Genomic DNA, 20,141 nt, shown 5'->3' with positions numbered 1-20,141 from the left:
ACCAGGGTGTCCAACTCAGGTTGTTGATGGACTCGGTGATCCTTAAGGGTTCCTTTCAACATGAGATAGTCTACGATTCTACGAACCACACCTCAAGGCACCTAAAGCCTGCGTCACCACATCCTATAGAAGAAGGGAAAAGCTGGATGTACATCCTATTCTGCACAGAAAAGTATCCCAAACTGGAAACTGGTTCCAATGCCTGATGAGTTTCAATCACCTTGACCTATCGGCTCACTGAAATCTATCCGCTGTAGATACATATTCTCAATAACTAAACCAAAAAAAAAAAAAATTGGAAAAAAATCAATGCAACTTTCAGGAAAAACTAAGAAAACAAGTAAGACGCAGCACCTCTCAATTTATACACTATAATTCCACAAACTGGGAAGAGTACAGGGAACAAAAAGAAACAATTATTGATCTGCTAGGCAAGACAAAAAGGACTTTGAACACATGTGAAATCATGACAGCATATTCCCTTTACCACCAGAAATTTGACTACCTGGTTTAGGTGGTGCATGAGCAATTTTAGCCGAACGTGATGGTTCTCCAGGGGCGGGTGTGTCTTTATCTGCACATATCTGAAGAGAACCCGATTCCATCTGCTGCACGTTCACCTCTCCTTTCGCTTCTCCTGCGTCCTTCTCTTCATTCTCCACCCCCCCTGTGTGATCCACAGTCAAGGGAGTCAGCTCGGACTGACTGACATGAGATTCACTTCTGTATGCGAAATCGCAGGCAACCACATCCTCTATATGGGAATCCATAGGCTCTTCTGGAAATCATTAAAAATTGCAGGAGTGAATTTCTCTCTCTGTAGCCACAGCTCACACTTTGCACAATTAACATGAACTCATTTCCAATTTTACAACTGTTTTCCAACAGATAAAGTGACTGTTTGCAACAGACTGAAGAGAAAGCTTCCTTTGTGACCCCGTATTACCAGCACCAATTCATTTATGAGAACAGTTTTACTTTCTCCACTAAAACGGGGCAGTCAACTAATCTCACGCCATAACTTCAAACGAACAACAACAAAACAAGTTCCAGAAAACCCAGCTAACACACACACGGCAAATTATAGCGATTCAGAAGGAACACAAGTTCCACCACAACTGAGAACAAGTGGCTTTGGCGTTGGATGAATGGGGGGTGACTGCTCCATCACCCGAAGGGAAAGCCCTCCTTTCCCTGCTTGCTCCTCCTTTCCTCTGCCACCCGCTGTTCTGCTTCGTCCTCTCCAGATGATCATTTTTATGCCAGAAGGCATAAAACAGGGTCTGACTTTCTACAGCACAGAGCTAGAAAGTAAGCACGTGCCCAGAGATGAAAAAAGTAAGGAAACGTATTCTTCAGCAGAGCGAGTCAGCTGCAGAACTCGGTCTCTGGGCTACACAGAGCTCGATTCAAAACAGGCTGTAAAGACACAACCTACCCAGAGCTTTACAAAGGGGTCTGCACACAGAAATCAAAGGGTATTAGCGACTCAAGCAGTACTCGAGCCTCCTTTCAAACACCAGTATTGGTTTTCAAATACTAAGAATTTCTTACCTTCACTCGCTACTTTTGAAACGTCTCCTTTGGAAATAAATTTCAACATTTTCTTCAGAACTTTCTTGTGAGATTTGGAGGTCTGGAAACGCAAAGCCTGGCACCTTAAAAAAGAAAAAAATATGACCATTTCTTTTGTGCAAGATTATTTCAGGAAAAAAATGTTAAGGAGCCAGTTTACAAAAATACACTGCATATGTATTTTCTAACTATTTCTTAAGTTTCCTTACATTAAGTGGTCAAACACTTTATCAACAGCTTCGAGTTAATAAAATTATGTTGCCTGGTATTGCATAATATCATTCTTTATGGCACATTTTGTACGTGTATTGCTACAATAATTAAAATGTGCCAATGTGACCTCAAGCATTGCATAAAAAAAGCTTTCCTAGGAGGCTAATGCACTGGAATTTTTCACTTATATCTCACAGATACAGCATTGATAGTAACTACAAATGCCAGAAAAGCATTAGAATGAGAATCATTCATACCTATTCAAGTGGCAGCTTCTCTTATTTGGGCTATTAAAGCAGTGTTTGTGGGATACAGATGTGTGGGTCACCTGCAATCGGGGAGCAAGAGCGCAATCCTCGGGCTCTCGCTCCGGATCACAACCCAGAAGCAAAAGGGAAGGCTACACAGGCAGCAGACTGCTCGCAGGAAAACACCACAGAGCCACTGGTGCGCCCATGCGCAAACCCACACGTATTTAGCATTCAAAGTATCGTTAAAAGTAGATAAACTTTGCAAGTCTTCTGTATTTAAAGCGGTAAACCCAAACGGTTGAACATATTCGAAGAGGTCAAATCACAGTAGTATACTTTGAGCTTCTTACCTTATTGTGTATTGAGGACAGCACGTTTGGTTCATGATAGGTTTGTAGACATATTTGCCACTTCTAAAAATAATAATAAACACGCATTGATTTTTTGTTGCTTACGCTACAAAGTAAGTGGAAAACCAACCTTTTTTGTTAAAACAATAAAATATTATACGATGAGTAACAAAAGTCAAGAAGCAAGTTCTTCAGCTTTTTGCTGCTATACTAAAACACTATCCTTTTAAAACAATATTTTCCTGTTCAACAGTGTCACATAACAAGAAGTCGCAGAGTATTGGACAAATAGTTCTATTTCCATTACTTATGGAAACTACTTCACTGTTTTCACAGACACAAATTTTAAATCTGGATTCTAAATTGTATCTAAACTGACGACACAGCTTCATATTTTCTTTTCAAATTTACCTCCGCCATCCTCTGTCTATGAGATCCTGGTAATCTTGAACTGTCATTGAATGGGCCCACATACCTGAAAAAAACAACACAGTAACACACTTGGCTGCCCGCAGTTCTGCTTTAAAATACAACAAGTTCCACAGAAATATTACTGTAAATCAAAGTAGCTAATGGCAACTTCCAAACAGATGTCTTTCAAGGATTTGGCATACTCATAAATCTCATCGATTACTGATTTCAACACCTACATTAAGCGTAAAAAAACAACCCCAAAACCAACATAAATCTTGGGATGCAATTAACTGTATCGCCCTGGCTGTACAACTAAAAAGTTTCCCTCTCCACCTGCCACCTTTCCCAGTGATAACACCAACAAAACGAACATAAAACCGCTCCTTAATTTTGTTAAAACCAGCCGGAAACACCGGGCCAGCAGAACTCTTCCGAGGGGCGCTGGAGCTGACACCGACCGTTCCCCCAAGGGACCCCTCGGAGGGCAACCGCGCCGAGCAGCGCTGGGGACCGTCCCCTCCTCACGGGGACACCGCACAGGCCCCTGCCCCCCCCCCCCCCCCCCAGCGGGGCTGAGCGACGCTTGGCCACCGCGGCTTTAGAGCCACCGGGGCCGCCCGGGCAGACGGGCTCTTACCGACGGATTAACCCCGAGGGTCACCGGGGGGTCAGGCGGGGCGGCTGCACCCCAGACAGCACCGAGGGCGAGATCCCCGCTACGCCCTCCGCGCCTCGGCGCGCGCATTACCAGAGTCATAATTAAAACATTTCGTGCTTTATGAAGCTTTCCCGTTATTTTTGACGGTTTGCCCTTGTGGGCAGCAGCGCTCCCTACAAGACCAGACCGTGAGGCGAGGAGGTTTCTCGGTGGCCCCACAGCGACCCCGCCTCGCTCCGCAGGCTGCCCCGGGAAGCCCGCGCTGCTCGGGCCAACACCCCCCCCCCCCCCCCCCCCCCCCCCCAAAAAAAAAAGGTAAGGGGCTCCGGGCATTCCCCGGGGGAAGGGCAGCTGCGGCTCCGGGAGGGCGGGGGCTGCTGCCAAACCGCCGCCTTTTCAGGCCTCCCTCAGCCCCTGGCCGCCTCCTTCTCCAGCAGCACCGGCGCGGCCCGGCCCGCTCACGGCTCCCCTCACAGCCCGCCCTGCCCCCGGGCCGCACCGTGGGAGAGGTTGCCGGTCTCGTTCTTGCAGTAGCCGCAGCGGTAGCCGTCCTCTCCGCCGAAATACTCGACAATGCTCGGAGAGCTGCCGGCGGCCGCCATCTCCCCCCGGTGACCCACTCGCCCTGCCCCGCCGCCCGGCTCAGGACAGCACCCTGCCCGCCTCCCCACACGGCACCCCGGGACGCCCGGAAACAGCCGCCGCCGCCATCTTTGCTACGGGCAAAGCACGGGCAGCGCCCACAGGAAGCGGCAGCCCCGCCATCCATCTTTACCGCGGGCAGCTGCGGCGGCTTCCCCTCACTCCATCTTTAGTGAGGGCGGCCGCGCTTCCCCGCCGCCGGCTCCCGCCAAAGCAGCCCGGGCAAGCCCCGGGCCCGTCCCACCGCTTACCGGCGGAGACCTTCCCCCGCTCCGAGGCGCAGTAGCCGCAGCGGTAACCTTCCTTCCAGCCCTTGTACTCCACCACGGCGGCAGGCATGGCGCCCGGCGGCCCCGCTCGCCGCAGCCTCCCGGCCCCGCAGCGCCCCGCCCGGGCGAAGCGGGGTGGAGGCTGCCGCCCTCGGAGGTGCGGACTGTGCGCCGGCCAGGCCTCCCCCCCGCCTTTGCTGGATACACGGAGTTCTCAGTTCTGTTATAATGACCAAAGAAGATCAAACTACGTTTTTGCCTGCCCTCACGGCCCGGCCACATTGAATCACCCCGCAGAAACGCGCTCTGACCGCAGCGCTTGGTACCTACTGCTCAGCTGCTTGATCACAAACCCTGCCTCATGGTGAAAGGAGGGAGGAAACCCTAAAAACTTTGGAGGCAGCGGAGCATTTGGAGCATTTTCTGGAGATGGAGCCACGCTTTATTATTTTGAAGAAAAAGTCATGGCCTGATAGAGCTGTCCTGCCTCCGTTACAAGACCAAACAGAAGAAGAAAAGGAAGGAGGAATTTTTAGCCGTAAATTCCAAACCAAATTTCCAAGCTCAAACCTTGATTTCCAGAAAAGTAAGGACAGAAAGACAGTATCGATTTCTCCTGCAGCACCCAGACCATCTAGGTAACAAGGTTATCACAGCAGAGATGGTTAACCATGTAAATTCCACTCGCAGGCTGCTACTGGGGAGAGACAAGGGATGAAACAAGGGGGATAGCATTTCCTTTTTACAAAAGCTTCTAAGTGTCAGTAAACTTCATATAAATTAGTAAACAAAGCCATAACAAATAGAAGTATATGGTAATAACCCTGTGACAGGTATAAACAAGACCACTTGTATAAAGTGCTGAGATGTTCCAATAAAAATAAATTTAATTTTACAATATATACATATAAAATCTTTTCTGAAGGTAACATTCTAAAATACTTCCCTTAAGGCACCTAGGGGGAAAGAAAAAAGAGAAGACAATAAGACAATATGCATTAAGATGTGGAACTTACCAAACAATTCTGACAATAAAAGAATTCAATCCTATCATTTAAAGGATTTTAGAGGGAACCAGGCTGTCTCCCCTTCCTGCTTCCCTAACTCCTTCAGACTACTCTATTAACAACAGCAGCTGTCAGTAGGTTAAAAAAGAAAACAAAACAGTACAAAAACTAAGCTGTGATTCTTTAGAGCATTGCACTCCAACTACGAGTATAAAGTCACCAAAATTAACTCAATACATCACTGAACTGACTTGACCATCAAATGTAAAAATAAAGGGGTTTGGTTTGGTTTGTTTTTTTCCATTTAATTACTGTGTAGAAGACTCGATGGCACTTTGTTCCATGAAGACATCAAGGATATAGAAGTGTTCCAGACATTATACAGTCACCACGCTTCCAGATTTTCTACAATTATGGCACTGGCAGTTTCCCTGCAGTTCTTCCACATGCATAAGGAACTCACGCACTGTTATCCTTACTTAGTTTGGTTTGTTAAAAGAACTTACTTGAATAATTAAGCTGACTTCATTTCATCTTCATTTATTTCATAAGGAGGGCTAATCATGGGTTCTGTTATTTCATATGTTTCTACAATGTCCTGGTTAGAGAAGACAAGAGAATGAGAGTTACAAGAGGTGAACTATTCCAACCTAATTGCAGTACCACCAGGTAAGTAACCAAGTCTCTCACACTAAAGCACTATTTCAAATTACTGATGTGTTTCTTCTGTACATTCTACACGAGGGACAAAGGATAACAGTTGTATGTGCTAAAAACTACTTTTTGTCTAAGATTAATTACAAACATCAAACAGTGGGGAAACTGTATGGAGAACTTCCCCTCTAGAAGCAAGTAGCGTACAGGAGGGAAGAAACAGACTCTGTATTTACGCAGTCCTCGTATAAAGTAGTAATGGCAAGTCCCTGCACAGCTTAAAAGCACTTAAACTGACCGGACTTCAAAGATGAAACTGCTATCCCAATTCTCAGTTTTCTTGTGGTTAAAAGTATTTATCAGATTTGTAATTATTCTGGAATCCATACAATTAAATGTAGTGATAATGTATACAGGAACACCTGTCCTCATGGGAGTACGTCACAGCACAGCTCCCGGATACATTCTTACGCTTCAGAAAAAACGAGGAATCAAAAGGATCAAGTGCTCCTATTGTACCTTCCATTCTTGGTGGTTCAGAGACATGACAACCTGGTTCCGTGCTCCAGCACTATTGTCATTCTCCTTTCTCTCGTTGTCTTTTGAAGGCTCTGTTCAAAACACAGTTATTTTCATAGTCTTTACACTTGTTCCTCCAGAACTCAAAAGTTTCACAAAAAGCAAATCGATTACACCAGCTCCGCTAAGCTCGTCTCTAAGCCTGTACCATACACATCTTAAGAAATTTCTGCACTCTTACCTCCTAAAAATTTAGAAACTAACATTTCTCAGAGTCCTAGAAGGACCTAAGTGTTTAATCCTTTCTGAAACCCCAACTACGTCTTAATCCCATCGATATCCTGTGGGAATGAAAGCCAAAGACCTCATACATAGGACAGCATTTCCTTTTTGACTGTTTTGAAGCGGTTTCCAACTCAGACAGGCAAAGGAGACTTCTTGCACCCAAAACCAGCTTTTCTCAGCAATGTCGAATGGCTTATTAGCGAAAATATCACTTGAAAGGTAATAACCTTTTACCTCTATTAATAAAATTTATTTGTATAGATCGGCATAATGGCCTTTTTCCATATTTTGCTATTTAAAGAGACTCAGTCCTTTCAGTTCCTCTCATAAATCTCTTCATGCCTTCAACTACATTCACCACATATCACCGAATCTCTACTCTTGCAGCTAAAAATAGACCTAAAACTTGGTGAACATGTAAGACAGATAGCTACTTTTCCGTGTTGTAACAGAAAACAATTATACTCTTTTAAAGCTCAATTTTACCTATTATCGGCAATTTATCGTCATCCAGCTTTATTTGTGCAAAACCATCCTAAAAGACAGTAGGATTTAAAGTGTCAGAAATTAGAGCTGATTAGGATAATGCACTAGGATTTAATATTTTTAATTCATACATTACATAACCATAAACAGGCACATATATTGATAAAGAATCTTAATTGGCATACCAAGTAAGAAAAAAATATTTAAATCCAGCACTTAGTCATAAAGACTGAAGCTGATACTGGACAGTTGGTAACTGCTGGATTATAATTTTCTTTTTTATTAAAAATCATTATTATTCATTAAATATACTTGAGTTAAGCCTTCATAATCACATCACTATTCACTATAAACCTGAATTTAGTCAAAATATATTTGTGTTTTCTTTTCCCAAATTCATTTTATTAGAGAAACTACGTACAGTTTGAAGTGCAAATCAAGAGAACATAAAACACTGCACTGACACATTTTCCTACAACCTCAAGAACTCTTCCATGCACTATGGCTACTGTGATCTAAACTGTGAGGCAGAGAAGCGAGTATTAACAGCAAATATTTCGCTGCTGTTTTGTTGGTAAATTGACTGTAGTAGAAAAAACTAATAAAAAAAATTAGTCCATCCACTCTGTTTTCTTTTTTATTCAGTTACCAAAATATCATAGGCCGTTTGTAGAAAACAAATGAGGATTCCTAATATTTAAATCCTAATTTGTCAATACTGAAGCCACAAAAACAACAAATGCATCCTTCTAGACAATTCCAATACCTAAAATAAGATTTCAAGAGGACATCACGCCTTACCCTTATAATGAAGGACACATGAAAGATGTTTTCCACAGTGCGTGCAAAAGAGTTCGGATCAATCACAAGATCAAAGAAGGAAATGGGTGTATCAGCTGGAGATGCAGAAATGGGTTTGTTAGAAAAAACCAGACCGAGCAGGTGGTAAGCACAGAGCTAACACATGTCCCCACACACTGAAGGTCAGCACTCCTGGTAAAAGCTAACCAAACGTTTATGTCGGTTTAGTTACAAGGCTGAGTTCCCAGCTGCCTGCAGAAAGAAACAACGTTTCCAGATCATCTTACTTTCTTCCACCTTTTGCCACACGCATATAGGTAGGCAGCCACTCTCTGCCTTCTAAAAACCTCACGCTCTAACAAGCGGGTGGATTTCAGTTTACTTTGCAACCAAACCACAACCATTCATAAAAACACACAGTATATATCCTTCAACAAAGACTTCTACTTGCAACTTCCACCTAATTCCGTTTCTACAGTTTAACCATTCTTAACTGCGGACGAAGGGTATTCATTTCCCCAAATTAAAGCTTTAAAAGCTTCATTGAGTCATACTTACGATCATTTTTAAAATGAGTTTGCAATAATCCCAAGATCCTCTCTACTTCTTTTTCTGTAGCTTCCTGATGAGACTCCTCCATTTTTTTTAACTGGAAAAAAAAAAAAACATAGTTTCACCTCAAATAACCACTGTTGTAAGACAAGAATATGAAAAAGGCCTTTTTTGAACACATAACATAAAAGATACAATTTTTGTCCCTGTGCCACGCACGCACAGTTCCAGCCACACACGAACATGAGACAGCTTACGCAGTGCTTTAGGAATCAAAATTAAACTAACGCCTATTTGCAGGTCCGTGCTTACTTTCCAACAGTTCTGTGGAATTGGGTTACTCCCACTGGTGCTTATAGTCTGTGAGTTCACTGAAGAAATTTAGTTACAAGCATAAGAGGGCAGTTCATTAAGATCTTTAACTTTTTTTTTTTCAGAAAAGGCACCTAAGTTCACATGTAAGAAACGTCATGGCATGAAGTCTGGCACGGTCAAAGGCCACGATTATTGTGATTTTACAGATGTGTTCGTTATCTGTAAAGCAGGGCACTCCAAACCACCCTTCAGTTACTGCAATCAGCAGAGAACCAAATGCACTTAAGCACAGTCTTCAGTACCCTGTTTGCCAACACTTCCCCTCTGAGCACCGTGCAATAAAGCCAGTTACAGAAACTTTCACACCAACTACGTATCCAAGGCAGATTAATGCTTCTGCTGACTGATCATCGGTGGTGACCTAAGCAAACCACAATGAGCAGTCACTCACTTCTGGAAGCAGCTCTCAAACTCTCCAGGTCCTCTTCCTCCCAGTACAAACCGTATCAGAATAATTTCTATCGCTATGTGGATTATCACGAAGTAGGCTGTATTTAAAATGAGATACTCAACATTTTGACTATGTACTGGCACTATCAGCCAGAGGCTCCTCATAACAACATGCTTTTTTTTCCAAAGTTTCAAATGTAAGCCTCTTAAGTGTTCTCAGACTTTCGCCTTTCTGCCAGAATAAAACAGAAAGAATAGGGAAACGAAGCAGGGAAAATAGTGGTTAAGTGAGCTAATTAATTTGCTGTTGTTAACCACATTTCTGTGTGAATGCCACACACCGTTAAGACACTTTAAAAATAGAAGTTGAAAACACACTAATGTAAAGAAGTTTGTTTCCTTTCAAAGCAACGAGCATCAGTGCAAATAAGCCAATTTGAACTTGAAAAATCACACTCTCAATCCTATTTCTGAGCTTGAAATCAGCCTGTAAATCCTATTTCCTTTCACTCAGTGAAATACTGCAGTCCACACAAAGCAAGTCAAGAAGCCTAATAACGAAGTCTGAATCCTTTAGTATCCCACAGTTCATAACTACAAAACCCAAACCAACATGAACAGAAAGGTTCAGATGTTGTAACAACTACGCCATAACAAATCGTTATTAAAGATAACACTTCACAAACCTGAGCAGGCATCGCTCGTTTTTCTTCTCCTCCTGCCGCCTTCTTCTGCCTTTCAATCCGTTGCCTTGGTACAGGAGGATCAGACTTGAAAGACCCCAACCTAACCGCAAGAAAAAGAACACTCATGCGGATATACGCTTTGCACTGTACACTAAGAAATCTACGTACTGAGTAGCTGATCTCCTGTTAAAAGTACAAAGTAACAGCTGATATCTAAAAACAAAGCCTCGTCACATGTAGAGATTTCTGCAAACAATCATCCCCAAAAGTTGCTCCTGATACATGTCAGCAGCCTCATACCAGAATTATCAGACGTGTAAAATTTGATGCAGTTATTCCGACTGTTGGTTTTTTAACTGAAAACTTTAAATCCACGTTTCTTAAAACTAGTTAAGAAATGAAACAAGAGTATATGGTTCATACCCTCCAATATCTCAATCTGAATTTATTACAAACTTTTCTGCCTGAAAACTCTCTCCATGCAATATTCATCTCTTTCACCTGTTGTTTAGCTTCTGTGAGTTCAGGTTTGCAATCAGCTTTTTAAAAAAGAGCCACACATTTTTAAAATACAGTCCATCAATAGAACATTCAGTACACTAAGAAGAGACCCAAAGTTTCTCGTTAAACAACGTGAGTGTACTATACGTGCTAGATTTAGGCACTTTCCTCAAGTGCTTACCTCTCTCCATTGACTAGATAAGGAACTTAGGCTCCTAACTTTGGTTGCCTTGAATCTCCACCAAGTTAGACATCTAAAGGAGAGAGTGTGAATTAAGACTCAACTCAAGTTAGTTCAGCAGGGACCCAAAAATTCTGCAGCACGTATTTTTCCCTAACTTAGGCAAGTTGCAACTGCTCAAATTCACAAGTCACCAACTGACTATGAAAATACACCAACCCTCAGGCCTCAGATAATAGATGGAGTCAGAAATAAGCAGCTCTTTTCCTAAACTGAAAACTACACTTTACGATTGAAAATTAAGACTTGGAGAACATTCACACATCCTCCATCAAAAGAAGCCCATTGTTACTTAAGATGTCAAAACGCAACTCATGAGAAAAGCCTTTCCTGCAGCCAGTTTCGTCCTTAGATCACAAAAGTGACTGGAAAATACACTTACCTTTTAGAGCTTACAGCTCGGAAGCGTAAACAGAAGTTTGAAATACCTCAATGAGCTACCCAACATTAAATATCCTGCCTATTATATATACACCATATCTACACTGTATGATCAAATGATTCAGCAACTTCCTAACAATTACAGCGATACTTACTGGGAGGAGGAAGAAGTGCAAAAGTACAGACAGCTGAAAAACATTCTATCAGCTCTACTGTTGATAACTCAAGTGGACAAGATCCTGCCATTGTAGGCTGACTAGAGAGATTTAGATTGGAGCGCCGGCTACAAGCCAGGTGACCAAGAGTCATTTGACAGCAGCTAAAAAAGCTCCTACTAAATGCCTAGGCATAAGGAGCAACCAGATTTAGTTCAAGATGTCCCTGCTCACTGCAGGGGGCTTGGACTAGATGACCTTTAAAAGTCCCTTCCAACACAAACTATTTGATGATTCTAAGGAGGGATGACGCTGTTTCTACATACGGCCACTCGCCAAATCAGGAGGTTTCTTCTGAAGGCAGAGCCAGAAAGCACGATCCTGAAAGACAACCCATTAACACAGACGTACAGGAAGTACTGTTGGTGTCTGCACGATAAGACAATCATCAGGTAAAAGATACAGACCCTGGCAGGCTGACCTTCCATAACTGCCTGAGACACAAAAAAAAATAGAAAAAAATCCTTCCCCTATTCATGATTCTGGCTGCAGCTTGTAGAGGGGGAGGAAGATGAGGGAAGAGTCAGCTCTTAAAGGAAAGCGAATCACTTCTACAGGTTTTGGTCTGAAACGGGTAAATCAAGAATACTTTGCTATCTCTACTAGATACAAGTGATGGTATTTTGTAGCCAAGGCAAATCAAAATCAAAGACAGAAATATTGGGAAAAATTTTGGAGACAAGGAGGTCACTGTAGCCCAAGAAATCACACAGAAGTTCTCGTTGACACTCTGTGACCCAAGATTAAACTCTGTCAAGCCCAGGGCATTAAAGATAAGAATCAGTTAAGGCCATTAGCTTGTGCTGCAGTATATACTATTTCCTTAAACAAACTTACATATAGTGAAAAGAAGGTGCTCTTCTGAAGTACTTTCCTGCTTCTTCTCCCAGTTTATGCCAGGCATCACCAGGTAAATAGCCACCTGAAACGTCCTCAGAATCACTGTCATTTTCTTCTACCTCTATGCGATTTATACCCATGAAGGTTAACTAAAGAAAAAAAAGAAAAAAGCTGCAATGAAAGTCCACTCAGAGGAAGATCAGTAGCTATGTTAACGGTGAAACACTGTATTATGGTGTTTGTCCAGCTAGATTAATATTTAATATCACTGCACAAGAGCCTTGACTTTCCTGATGATAATGTGAGAACAGAAAAACACTCACATACAGATGTTTTGTGTTCAGCAAGCAATGACAAAGAGAGCTACAAGTAAATAGAACTGCCTATATTCCAATAGAATTTCAACGATGTGCGAGGTAGCAAAGTATTATTTAAATTGCACTATAAAGCTAAGATGTCTCAGAGTTTCTGACCACCACACCCTTCCAGGAAGCTTAGCTCCTCAAATACCCTAAAACAACTTATTTGGCCCAACCCTGCATCCACCAATCCAGACTTCCCCAGGAAAAACTTCAATAAAGCAATGGAACTTGATGGTTTTTTATATGCAGAGTTCTAGACTTGACCAAAGACTTGGCCTCCTCATTAATCTGCAGTAACATAAGAGGAAATTTTCAGGGAGGAAAAAAGGAAAAAAAAGAAAAAACAGGCTGCTTCAAAGCTATCCTGAACTGACTCTTCCACCCAGTCACAGTACAAAGGGACAAACACGTCAAGTCTGAAAGCAAGCAAGGGACCCAAAGTCCCACTTCATGTCAGTGCCACAGGGCTTCGAGAACTCCACCCAAAAACATACACAGCAGCAGACAGGATAAACAAATGACTTGGCTACTGGAAAACTACAGAACGGTGGGTATAAAAAAAAATGCACAAGACCTTAAGAGCACGAACTGACTGAACTGTGATAAAACAGCAGCAATGCAACAATGGGGGGGATATCTCTGTTTTAAGTCAGATTTTCCCGTACGCATTCTGGAAATGCTTAACACATACTTTAAAACAGTGAAGAACACTAACCAGAGAGTTAATCCAAGAAATCCATAGGAAGAGTGTTAAATTCCATCAGAACTGTCACGTACTGCCTCACAATCTGAGGCTTTTATTTTACGATTCTGTAACAAACAGAGCAAACCTCTAGCAAAATTGTTGGCAAATTCAGAGCCTGGAACTCACCAAGTCTTCTGCAAACACTACTGAATCAAACGCTGTCATGTCAGAGTGCAACTCATTGGCCTTCTCCTTTCCTAGATTCGACACTAAGACAAGAAGTTGGGCATCCAGCACAGCCTCTCGCGCACAGGAAACTGTTACAGAACAGATTTTATGTTAATAGTATGAAATTGTCAAAAATATACTATAAAATTTAGCACACAGACTACCCTGCGTGTAAAGCTTTGTAAGTCATTTTATTGCAATGACCTCTAACACACTTACTTACATAATCCTTATAATAATATTTGCATTAAAAAAAAAAAAGAGGGAGAGAAAGAAAAGGAGAGGATGACCCTGACAAAGGCAAGCATGGAAAAATAACATACTATCTTACAGAATAAAATGCACATTTCACTGACATGTTTTCCATCTCTCCAAGTGAAATGAACCCCTCTGCAATGATATCTTTTGTATGGACTGCTCACATATATTGTCCTACAGAGTCAAGGTAAAGCAAGGAGTATTTCTAAACAGAAACAAACACCAAAGTAATGGTATTTATCTTCTCATATCAACTGATCCAAACAATTTCTCTCATGGTAAGTTGACCCTGGCTGGACACGAGGCGCCCACCCCAGCCACTCTATCACTCCCCTCCTCAGCCAGACAGGGGAGAGAAAATACGACAGGCTCGTGGGTTGAGATAGGACAGGGAGAGATCAGTCAGCAATTACTGTCATGGGCGAAGCAGACTCTACTTGGGGAAATTACCTCAATTTACCACCAATCAAATCAGAGAAGGGTAATGAGGAATAAAACCAAATCTTAAAACACCATCCCCCCCACGCCTCCCTTCTTCCCAGGCTCAGCTTCACTCCCAATTTCTCCATCTCCTCCCCCCGAGCGGCACATGGGGACAGGGAATGGGGGCTGTGGTCAGTCCATCACGCTGTTGTTTCTGCTGCTCCTTCCTCCTCAGGGGGAGGACTCCTCACATTCTTCCCCCGCTCCAGTGTGGGGTCCCTCCCACAGGAGACAGTTCTCCATGAACTTCAACATGAGTCCTTCCCACGGGCTGCAGTCCTTCAGACTGGTCCAGCGTGGGTCCCTTCCACGGGGTGCAGTCCCACAGGAACAGACTGCTCCAGGGTGGGTCCCCCACAGGGTCCCAACTCCTGCCAGCAAACCTGCTCCAGCGTGGGCTCCTCTGTCTCCACAGGGCCACAGGTCCTGCCAGAAGCCTGCTCCAGTGAGGGCTTCCCAGGGGGTCACAGCCTCCTTCGGGCATCCACCTGCTCTGGCGTGGGGTCCTCCAGCATCTGGAGCACCTCCTCCCTCTCCTTCTTCCCTGACCTTGGTGCCTGCAGAGCCGGTTCTCTCACATATTCTCACTCCTCTCGCTGGCTGCAATTGCTCCTGCGCAATAACTTTTCCCCCTTCCTTAAATCCGTTATCCCAGAGGCGCCACCACTGTTGCTGATGGGCTCGGCCTTGGCCAGCGGCAGGTCCGTCCTGGAGCTGACTGGCCTTGGCTCCATCGGACATGGGGGAAGGTTCTAGCAGCTTCTCACAGAAGCTGCCCCTGCAGCCCCCCCACTACTAAAACTTTGCCATGTAAACCCATTACACCTTTTCAACTAAACATGTGTATTTCAAGTAACACTTTAATAATTCTGATTATTAAATCAGGACCTCAACTTCATTCTCTTGCCCTTTTTTGTGTATAAGGCGTTACCGCCTCACACCTGGCCAACTGTCAAGCAAACACCTCTAGTAAGGACCACAGAAATTGTTTTACCTCCACTGAACAGTTCATTGGCTTCTTCCAAAGCTTCTGTCAGTCTGTTGCTCCTGGAACTCAGCATATCCTCACGATTTTCTGGGGGGAAGACACACAAATGAAATCCTCAATTACTTAAACATACAAGCATTGAGACCTACGTACTTGCACCTTAATCAAAACCGGCTGTTCATAGCCCATCATACACCCAAAATAACAGAATACAGTTATAGTATATTAATTGAAAGATTATGTAGGCTCCAGTTTTATTAATGCTTATGCATTAGCTCAGTCTGAAACAGTAATTTTCCACTTACTTCAATGGAATAAGAGTAATATGGTTGAATTTATGTTAGCAGATCCCAGATTCCTCTTGGTTCCAGTAAAATATCTATACGTGTCAAAGCAGCTACCAGACACCATAGCTTTCCGTACCATAAGTTATTAAGGATTTCCATGATCAAAAAAAACCCCTCAAAAAAGCATGGTGAAGATCACCATGTCAAACACAGTCACTCACACGTAACAGTACACACAGGATTTAATAAAGCTTTCCGATGTTCAATCCTGAGCAGCTACTCACAGCACTGCTTTTAAGCATGTACACCCCACTCAATGTGCTGACATACCACAGTTGTTTTGTTTTTCTGCACAAACACAGACTGGAGCATCCAGAAGCTGTGCTGTATTCTCCTGTGAAACAACCCTACAGATTCAGCAAGGATGCAGAATTTGGCAGTGCTTACTCCAACAACCACTGTTCTGCCTTCATGAGAAAAGCAGCATGCTCCAAACGTACATGGGAGAAGTACTGACACACTCCTCCGGAGAGATGCTAAAAATGCCACAGCACTTTCTGGAAAGCCCCAGAATAACTTTCTGGTCCAGACAGATACTGGTACCTGCAGTTTCAAATTAAAGCTCAAACACCATGAATGCAAAATTAAAGGCTTTCTCTGCACCTCCAGGTCTAAAGCTGATCGTTCCCCCGCATCAATGCGGTCACATGCATCAACGTGCGGGTAAATCCCTCACAGCCTTGCTATCCGGGGGCACGCAAATTGCTTCCAGGGGGACCAATTTTGACCAAACTACAGGCCCAAAATTTCAGCAGGCCAAGAAACTCGCGTTTCCCCTGAAAGCTCTAAGAGCTCCTTAAACAAGGACAGACCACCAGGCTGGCACCCAAACGACTGCCCCGGCACCCACCCGCAGCCCCCGGGACAAAGAGCCATCCCCGCCGGCGGAACGCCGGGGCCGGGCCCAGGCCGGCAGCCGCCCCGTCCCGTCCCCTCACACCGCGGGCTGGGCCGCCCCGGCGGGAGCCGCACCCCGGGCTTACGCTGCACGTTGCAGATGAGCTCCCGGTACTGGTTCCGGATCATCCTCCTGCTGCTCTCGTTCCCGGGGCTCTCCGGCCGCTGCGACTGCTCGCCCACCACCTCGGCCTCCTCTCCCTCCTCCCCGAAGCCATTGCCCGAGGCGGACAGCAGCGAGAGGCCGCCGCGCTCCGCGCCCGAGCTCCGCGAGAAGAAGGAATCGCCGCTTCCGCCCGCTTCCGACATCGCTGGTCGGCGCCCCGGGCTTTCAGGGCCCGCCGCGGAAAGAGGCACGGGAGGCCGCCGGCCCGGGCAGCCCGGCGCCGCCGAAGGCGCCAAACGCCTCCGAGAGGTCGCTACCGGCCGCGACGGCGGCCCGAGAGGGCCAAACCCGCGGGCGGGGCGGAGCGGAGGGGCGGGGGCAAGGCCGCCATATCCCGCGGCGGACGGAACGCTTATCGCCGCCGCGGGAGGCCGCTGCTGGGGCGGGAGGTGGGCAAGCGGCGGCTCCTGCTTCGGCTCCGCTCCCTGAGGGCCGGAGGAGCCGAGCCGAGGCGGGAGATGGGCAAGCGGCAGCTCCTGCTTCGGCTCCGCTCCCTGAGGGCCGGAGGAGCCGAGCCGAGCCGGGGCGGGAGATGGGCAAGCGGCGGCTCCTGCTTCGGCTCTGCTCCCTGAGGGCGGCAGGAGCCGAGCCGAGCCGAGGCGGGAGATGGGCAAGCGGCGGCTCCTGCTTCGGCTCTGCTCCCTGAGGGCGGCAGGAGCCGAGCCGAGCCGAGGCGGGAGATGGGCAAGCGGCGGCTCCTGCTTCGGCTCGGCTCCCTGAGGGCGGGAGGAGCCGAGCCGAGCCGGGAGGAGCCGAGCCGAGCCACCGCCCGGCCGGGGCCGACCTTTGCAGGCGGTTGCACTCGGCTCCTTCCTAAATAAACTCCCCCTCAGTTGTTTCGGATAAATCCCGGGCGCTCCGCTCCCGCACGCCCCAGGTGTGGTTGTTTGCCTCTCGGATTGAGCGAGTTTGCTGCTTTCTTCGGCTTTTAAAGCAGAAAAATCCTCCGAGTTTCACTTTTAGGAGTGGAAGTGTAATGGTGAACCTGCTGGTAGCAAACCTGTCATCTACTTCTAAGCTCCTCTAACGGCTGAGGAGCAGCAGGGGTGAAAATTTGAGGCAAAGGGATGATACGCTTCTCTAATACATGTATTTCCACATAATATATGTAGATTAATCACTAAGCAGGGATCTGTGATCTGGCAAATAAAGTAACAAATGTGTACTTTGAAGTGGAATAGATTCCTAAATTAGTTGATGATGACTGGTGGCATTGTTTACACAAAAAAACCCATCCCCAACAAAGTTAAATGGAAGAATATGTATTATTAATTTACATTTCTTCCTGGCATCTTCAGTGTTTTTAAGTTATAAAGCATTACAAGTCTGGAAAATCAGCAATATTCAAATTGTCATTTAATGATGAGCATTTCAAATTACAGACTAAAAAGAATTCTTTAATATGTATTTTCTCCTCTCTATCTGTTCCTTCCCCAGTGCCACTATCATTAACGTTGAGTTTGGTGTAATCCAGGTGGGTCTGGGTTCTAATTTGGAGCAGCGGGCTGAGTAATGTCCCTCGTCACCCTTATTTCCTCCTAGTTCGTCATAAGTAGTAGAACTGTTGTAAAAATAGTAGTTTAGGAAGCGTGATGGATGATTATTTCACTGACATCCTGATGATCCCGCTTTCTGAGTCCCTTGCAGTAGGCTTTTAGTTTATGTCAGTGTTGTCCCACAAGCGAGGTCCGATACCCCATGTGCAAAACGTCAATATACGCACAGAGTCGAGGTATTTTGTTTCGCTGATGCTCATTAATGGGTGTCTGGCACACCCGGCCTCAGAGTTTTCTATAATTATACACTTAACTCATACATATTCATAATTATTCCCTTTGGTGATTGGTTCTTCTTCCTCGCTTCTGCTGCAAATTAGTGCACAGTCTCGGTCCTCTTCTTCTACTGTCCTTTTTGAGTAGTTGGTGTCATTTGGGTAGGTGGTCAATGAGTCGGTGGTTGCGATCTCCCCTTGCCAGAATTACCTTTCGCCTCCTTCTCTAATCTTGACACTCCCAAGCAGTTCTTTGTGGTTTGCTGACCAAATCACAACCCGTCACCCTTTCTGACAGAATATCCTATTTATCAACAAAGCCACATTGTCTAGTACCTAGTTCCCAAATCTAACCTTAAATCATGGCTAGTTACTGTTTTACCAAAGTAAGACTGGGACTATACAACGGACTTTTATAAGCTTCCCGGTTGCTTCAATCACATTTTACACTTCATTAATATCAATGATAACGTTGTTACACCAATCAGATAAAAGTCACCGATCGATCTGGTTTCAGTTGCGAGTATAGAGTTTGCGCAAGGTTCTGACGAAACGAGAATGTAAAGAATGGGTAATAATATCAGCTTGCTGTAATCTGTAAGAAATTTAAACCAGCCATGTATGCTCAAGGCTTAATTCCTGCTTTCCTGGCTACTCCCCTTAATCGCAGAGTTCATCACGTTATGGTAATGCACGTGCTCTCTGCTTCAGTGCACGACGTAGTGTTCGAGCATGGGGGCAGGATTGCCTACGAGTTTTTACAATTCCAGTAAACTGTGAAACAGGAGGCGAGAGTTCAGAACCTTCACCACTTCACAGTGACTTCTTGAGGTGTTCAGTAGGCTGGAAATAATTTGATGAAGCAGCTGGAGAGACAAAAAGAAGTAGCTTTGTTATTCAGATAATTTAAGTCTGATTTTATATTGGTTTTAGAGCAAGTTCTCTCACACAGGATTCACAGTTGCAAGTCTGCGTCTTTCAACTGACTCTTCTTTCACTGTGAATGTATATTCATATACCAAGTTAGAAAAAGAAGGCATTCTAGGTGTAATGAACACAGTATCACAGGAGATTTTCAGATTTGGGAATCGTTCATCTTATTGATACAGGATGAAATACACTTTGTATTACAGAAAAGGCATTAGGATGAAGTATTCTGTAATTTTAACAGAAAATAAAAGGCATTTTATTAAGAGGGCAGATCATTAACAACCGAAACATATTGCTACTTGCATTGATGAATCCCAGAGTTTTTACAAGAACACATTCAATAGCAAGGATTTCCTTTCCCCTGAAGTCCAGAAACTCAACCTTCTTTTCTTCATAGTGCATGTCAGTCAACTCCGGATTTTCTTACACGTTCATACCTCAGTTGAGCATTAACCCAGGGGCACGTTGGGTTCTCCTGAGAGCTTAATATACTTGTGAAACTTGAGGCAAAATCTAAATTCACGACTTACCGCAGGTTGGTACAATTAATACGAAGCTTGCACGAGCTCTGACCCATGCAGGGATACTGCCCGTCGGAACGAATTCCTTGTGTGAATCCATTAACTCCAACGAAGCTATCCTGAAGGATGATTTTAACAAAATACATTGTTTCAAAGGCAGCAGATGTCACTAAATAGCATTCCAAATTATCAATATAAGG

At 44.7% G+C, this 20,141-nt stretch overlaps 2 protein-coding genes across 4 annotated transcripts in view; both read right to left on the bottom strand.

Moving 5' to 3' along the window:
• ATE1 (arginyltransferase 1) overlaps positions 1–4,063 on the bottom strand; it is an 82,322-nt gene extending 78,259 nt beyond the window's left edge. For all 3 annotated transcript variants that reach the window (XM_086467247.1, XM_086467245.1, XM_086467246.1), the window contains exons 1-5: positions 3,961–4,063; positions 2,801–2,864; positions 2,390–2,452; positions 1,555–1,658; positions 506–778 (exon numbers count right to left, since the gene is read on the bottom strand). In XM_086467247.1, coding sequence (XP_086323373.1) covers positions 506–778; positions 1,555–1,658; positions 2,390–2,452; positions 2,801–2,864; positions 3,961–4,063 — 607 coding nt within the window. The remainder of the gene's footprint in view (positions 1–505; positions 779–1,554; positions 1,659–2,389; positions 2,453–2,800; positions 2,865–3,960) is intronic.
• A 1,171-nt stretch (positions 4,064–5,234) lies between these two features.
• Positions 5,235–19,822, bottom strand: NSMCE4A (NSE4A component of SMC5/6 complex). Its single transcript, XM_086466832.1, has 12 exons — positions 19,720–19,822; positions 16,640–17,644; positions 15,316–15,396; positions 13,539–13,669; positions 12,303–12,454; positions 10,128–10,227; positions 8,683–8,773; positions 8,125–8,219; positions 7,324–7,372; positions 6,553–6,644; positions 5,886–5,977; positions 5,235–5,328 (listed from the first exon to the last, which is right to left on the bottom strand). The coding sequence occupies exons 1-11, from the start codon at positions 19,820–19,822 to the stop codon at positions 5,894–5,896; spliced, it is 1,983 nt and encodes a 660-aa protein (XP_086322958.1). The 3' UTR covers positions 5,235–5,328; positions 5,886–5,893.
• Positions 19,823–20,141: the final 319 nt, after the last annotated feature.

This window comes from Leptosomus discolor, chromosome 6 (assembly GCF_034619465.1).
Source record: "Leptosomus discolor isolate bLepDis1 chromosome 6, bLepDis1.hap2, whole genome shotgun sequence".
Taxonomy (NCBI): domain Eukaryota; kingdom Metazoa; phylum Chordata; class Aves; order Leptosomiformes; family Leptosomidae; genus Leptosomus; species Leptosomus discolor.
Note: the sequence above shows the minus strand (reverse complement) of the source record. Positions and strands in the feature narration are given on the sequence as shown.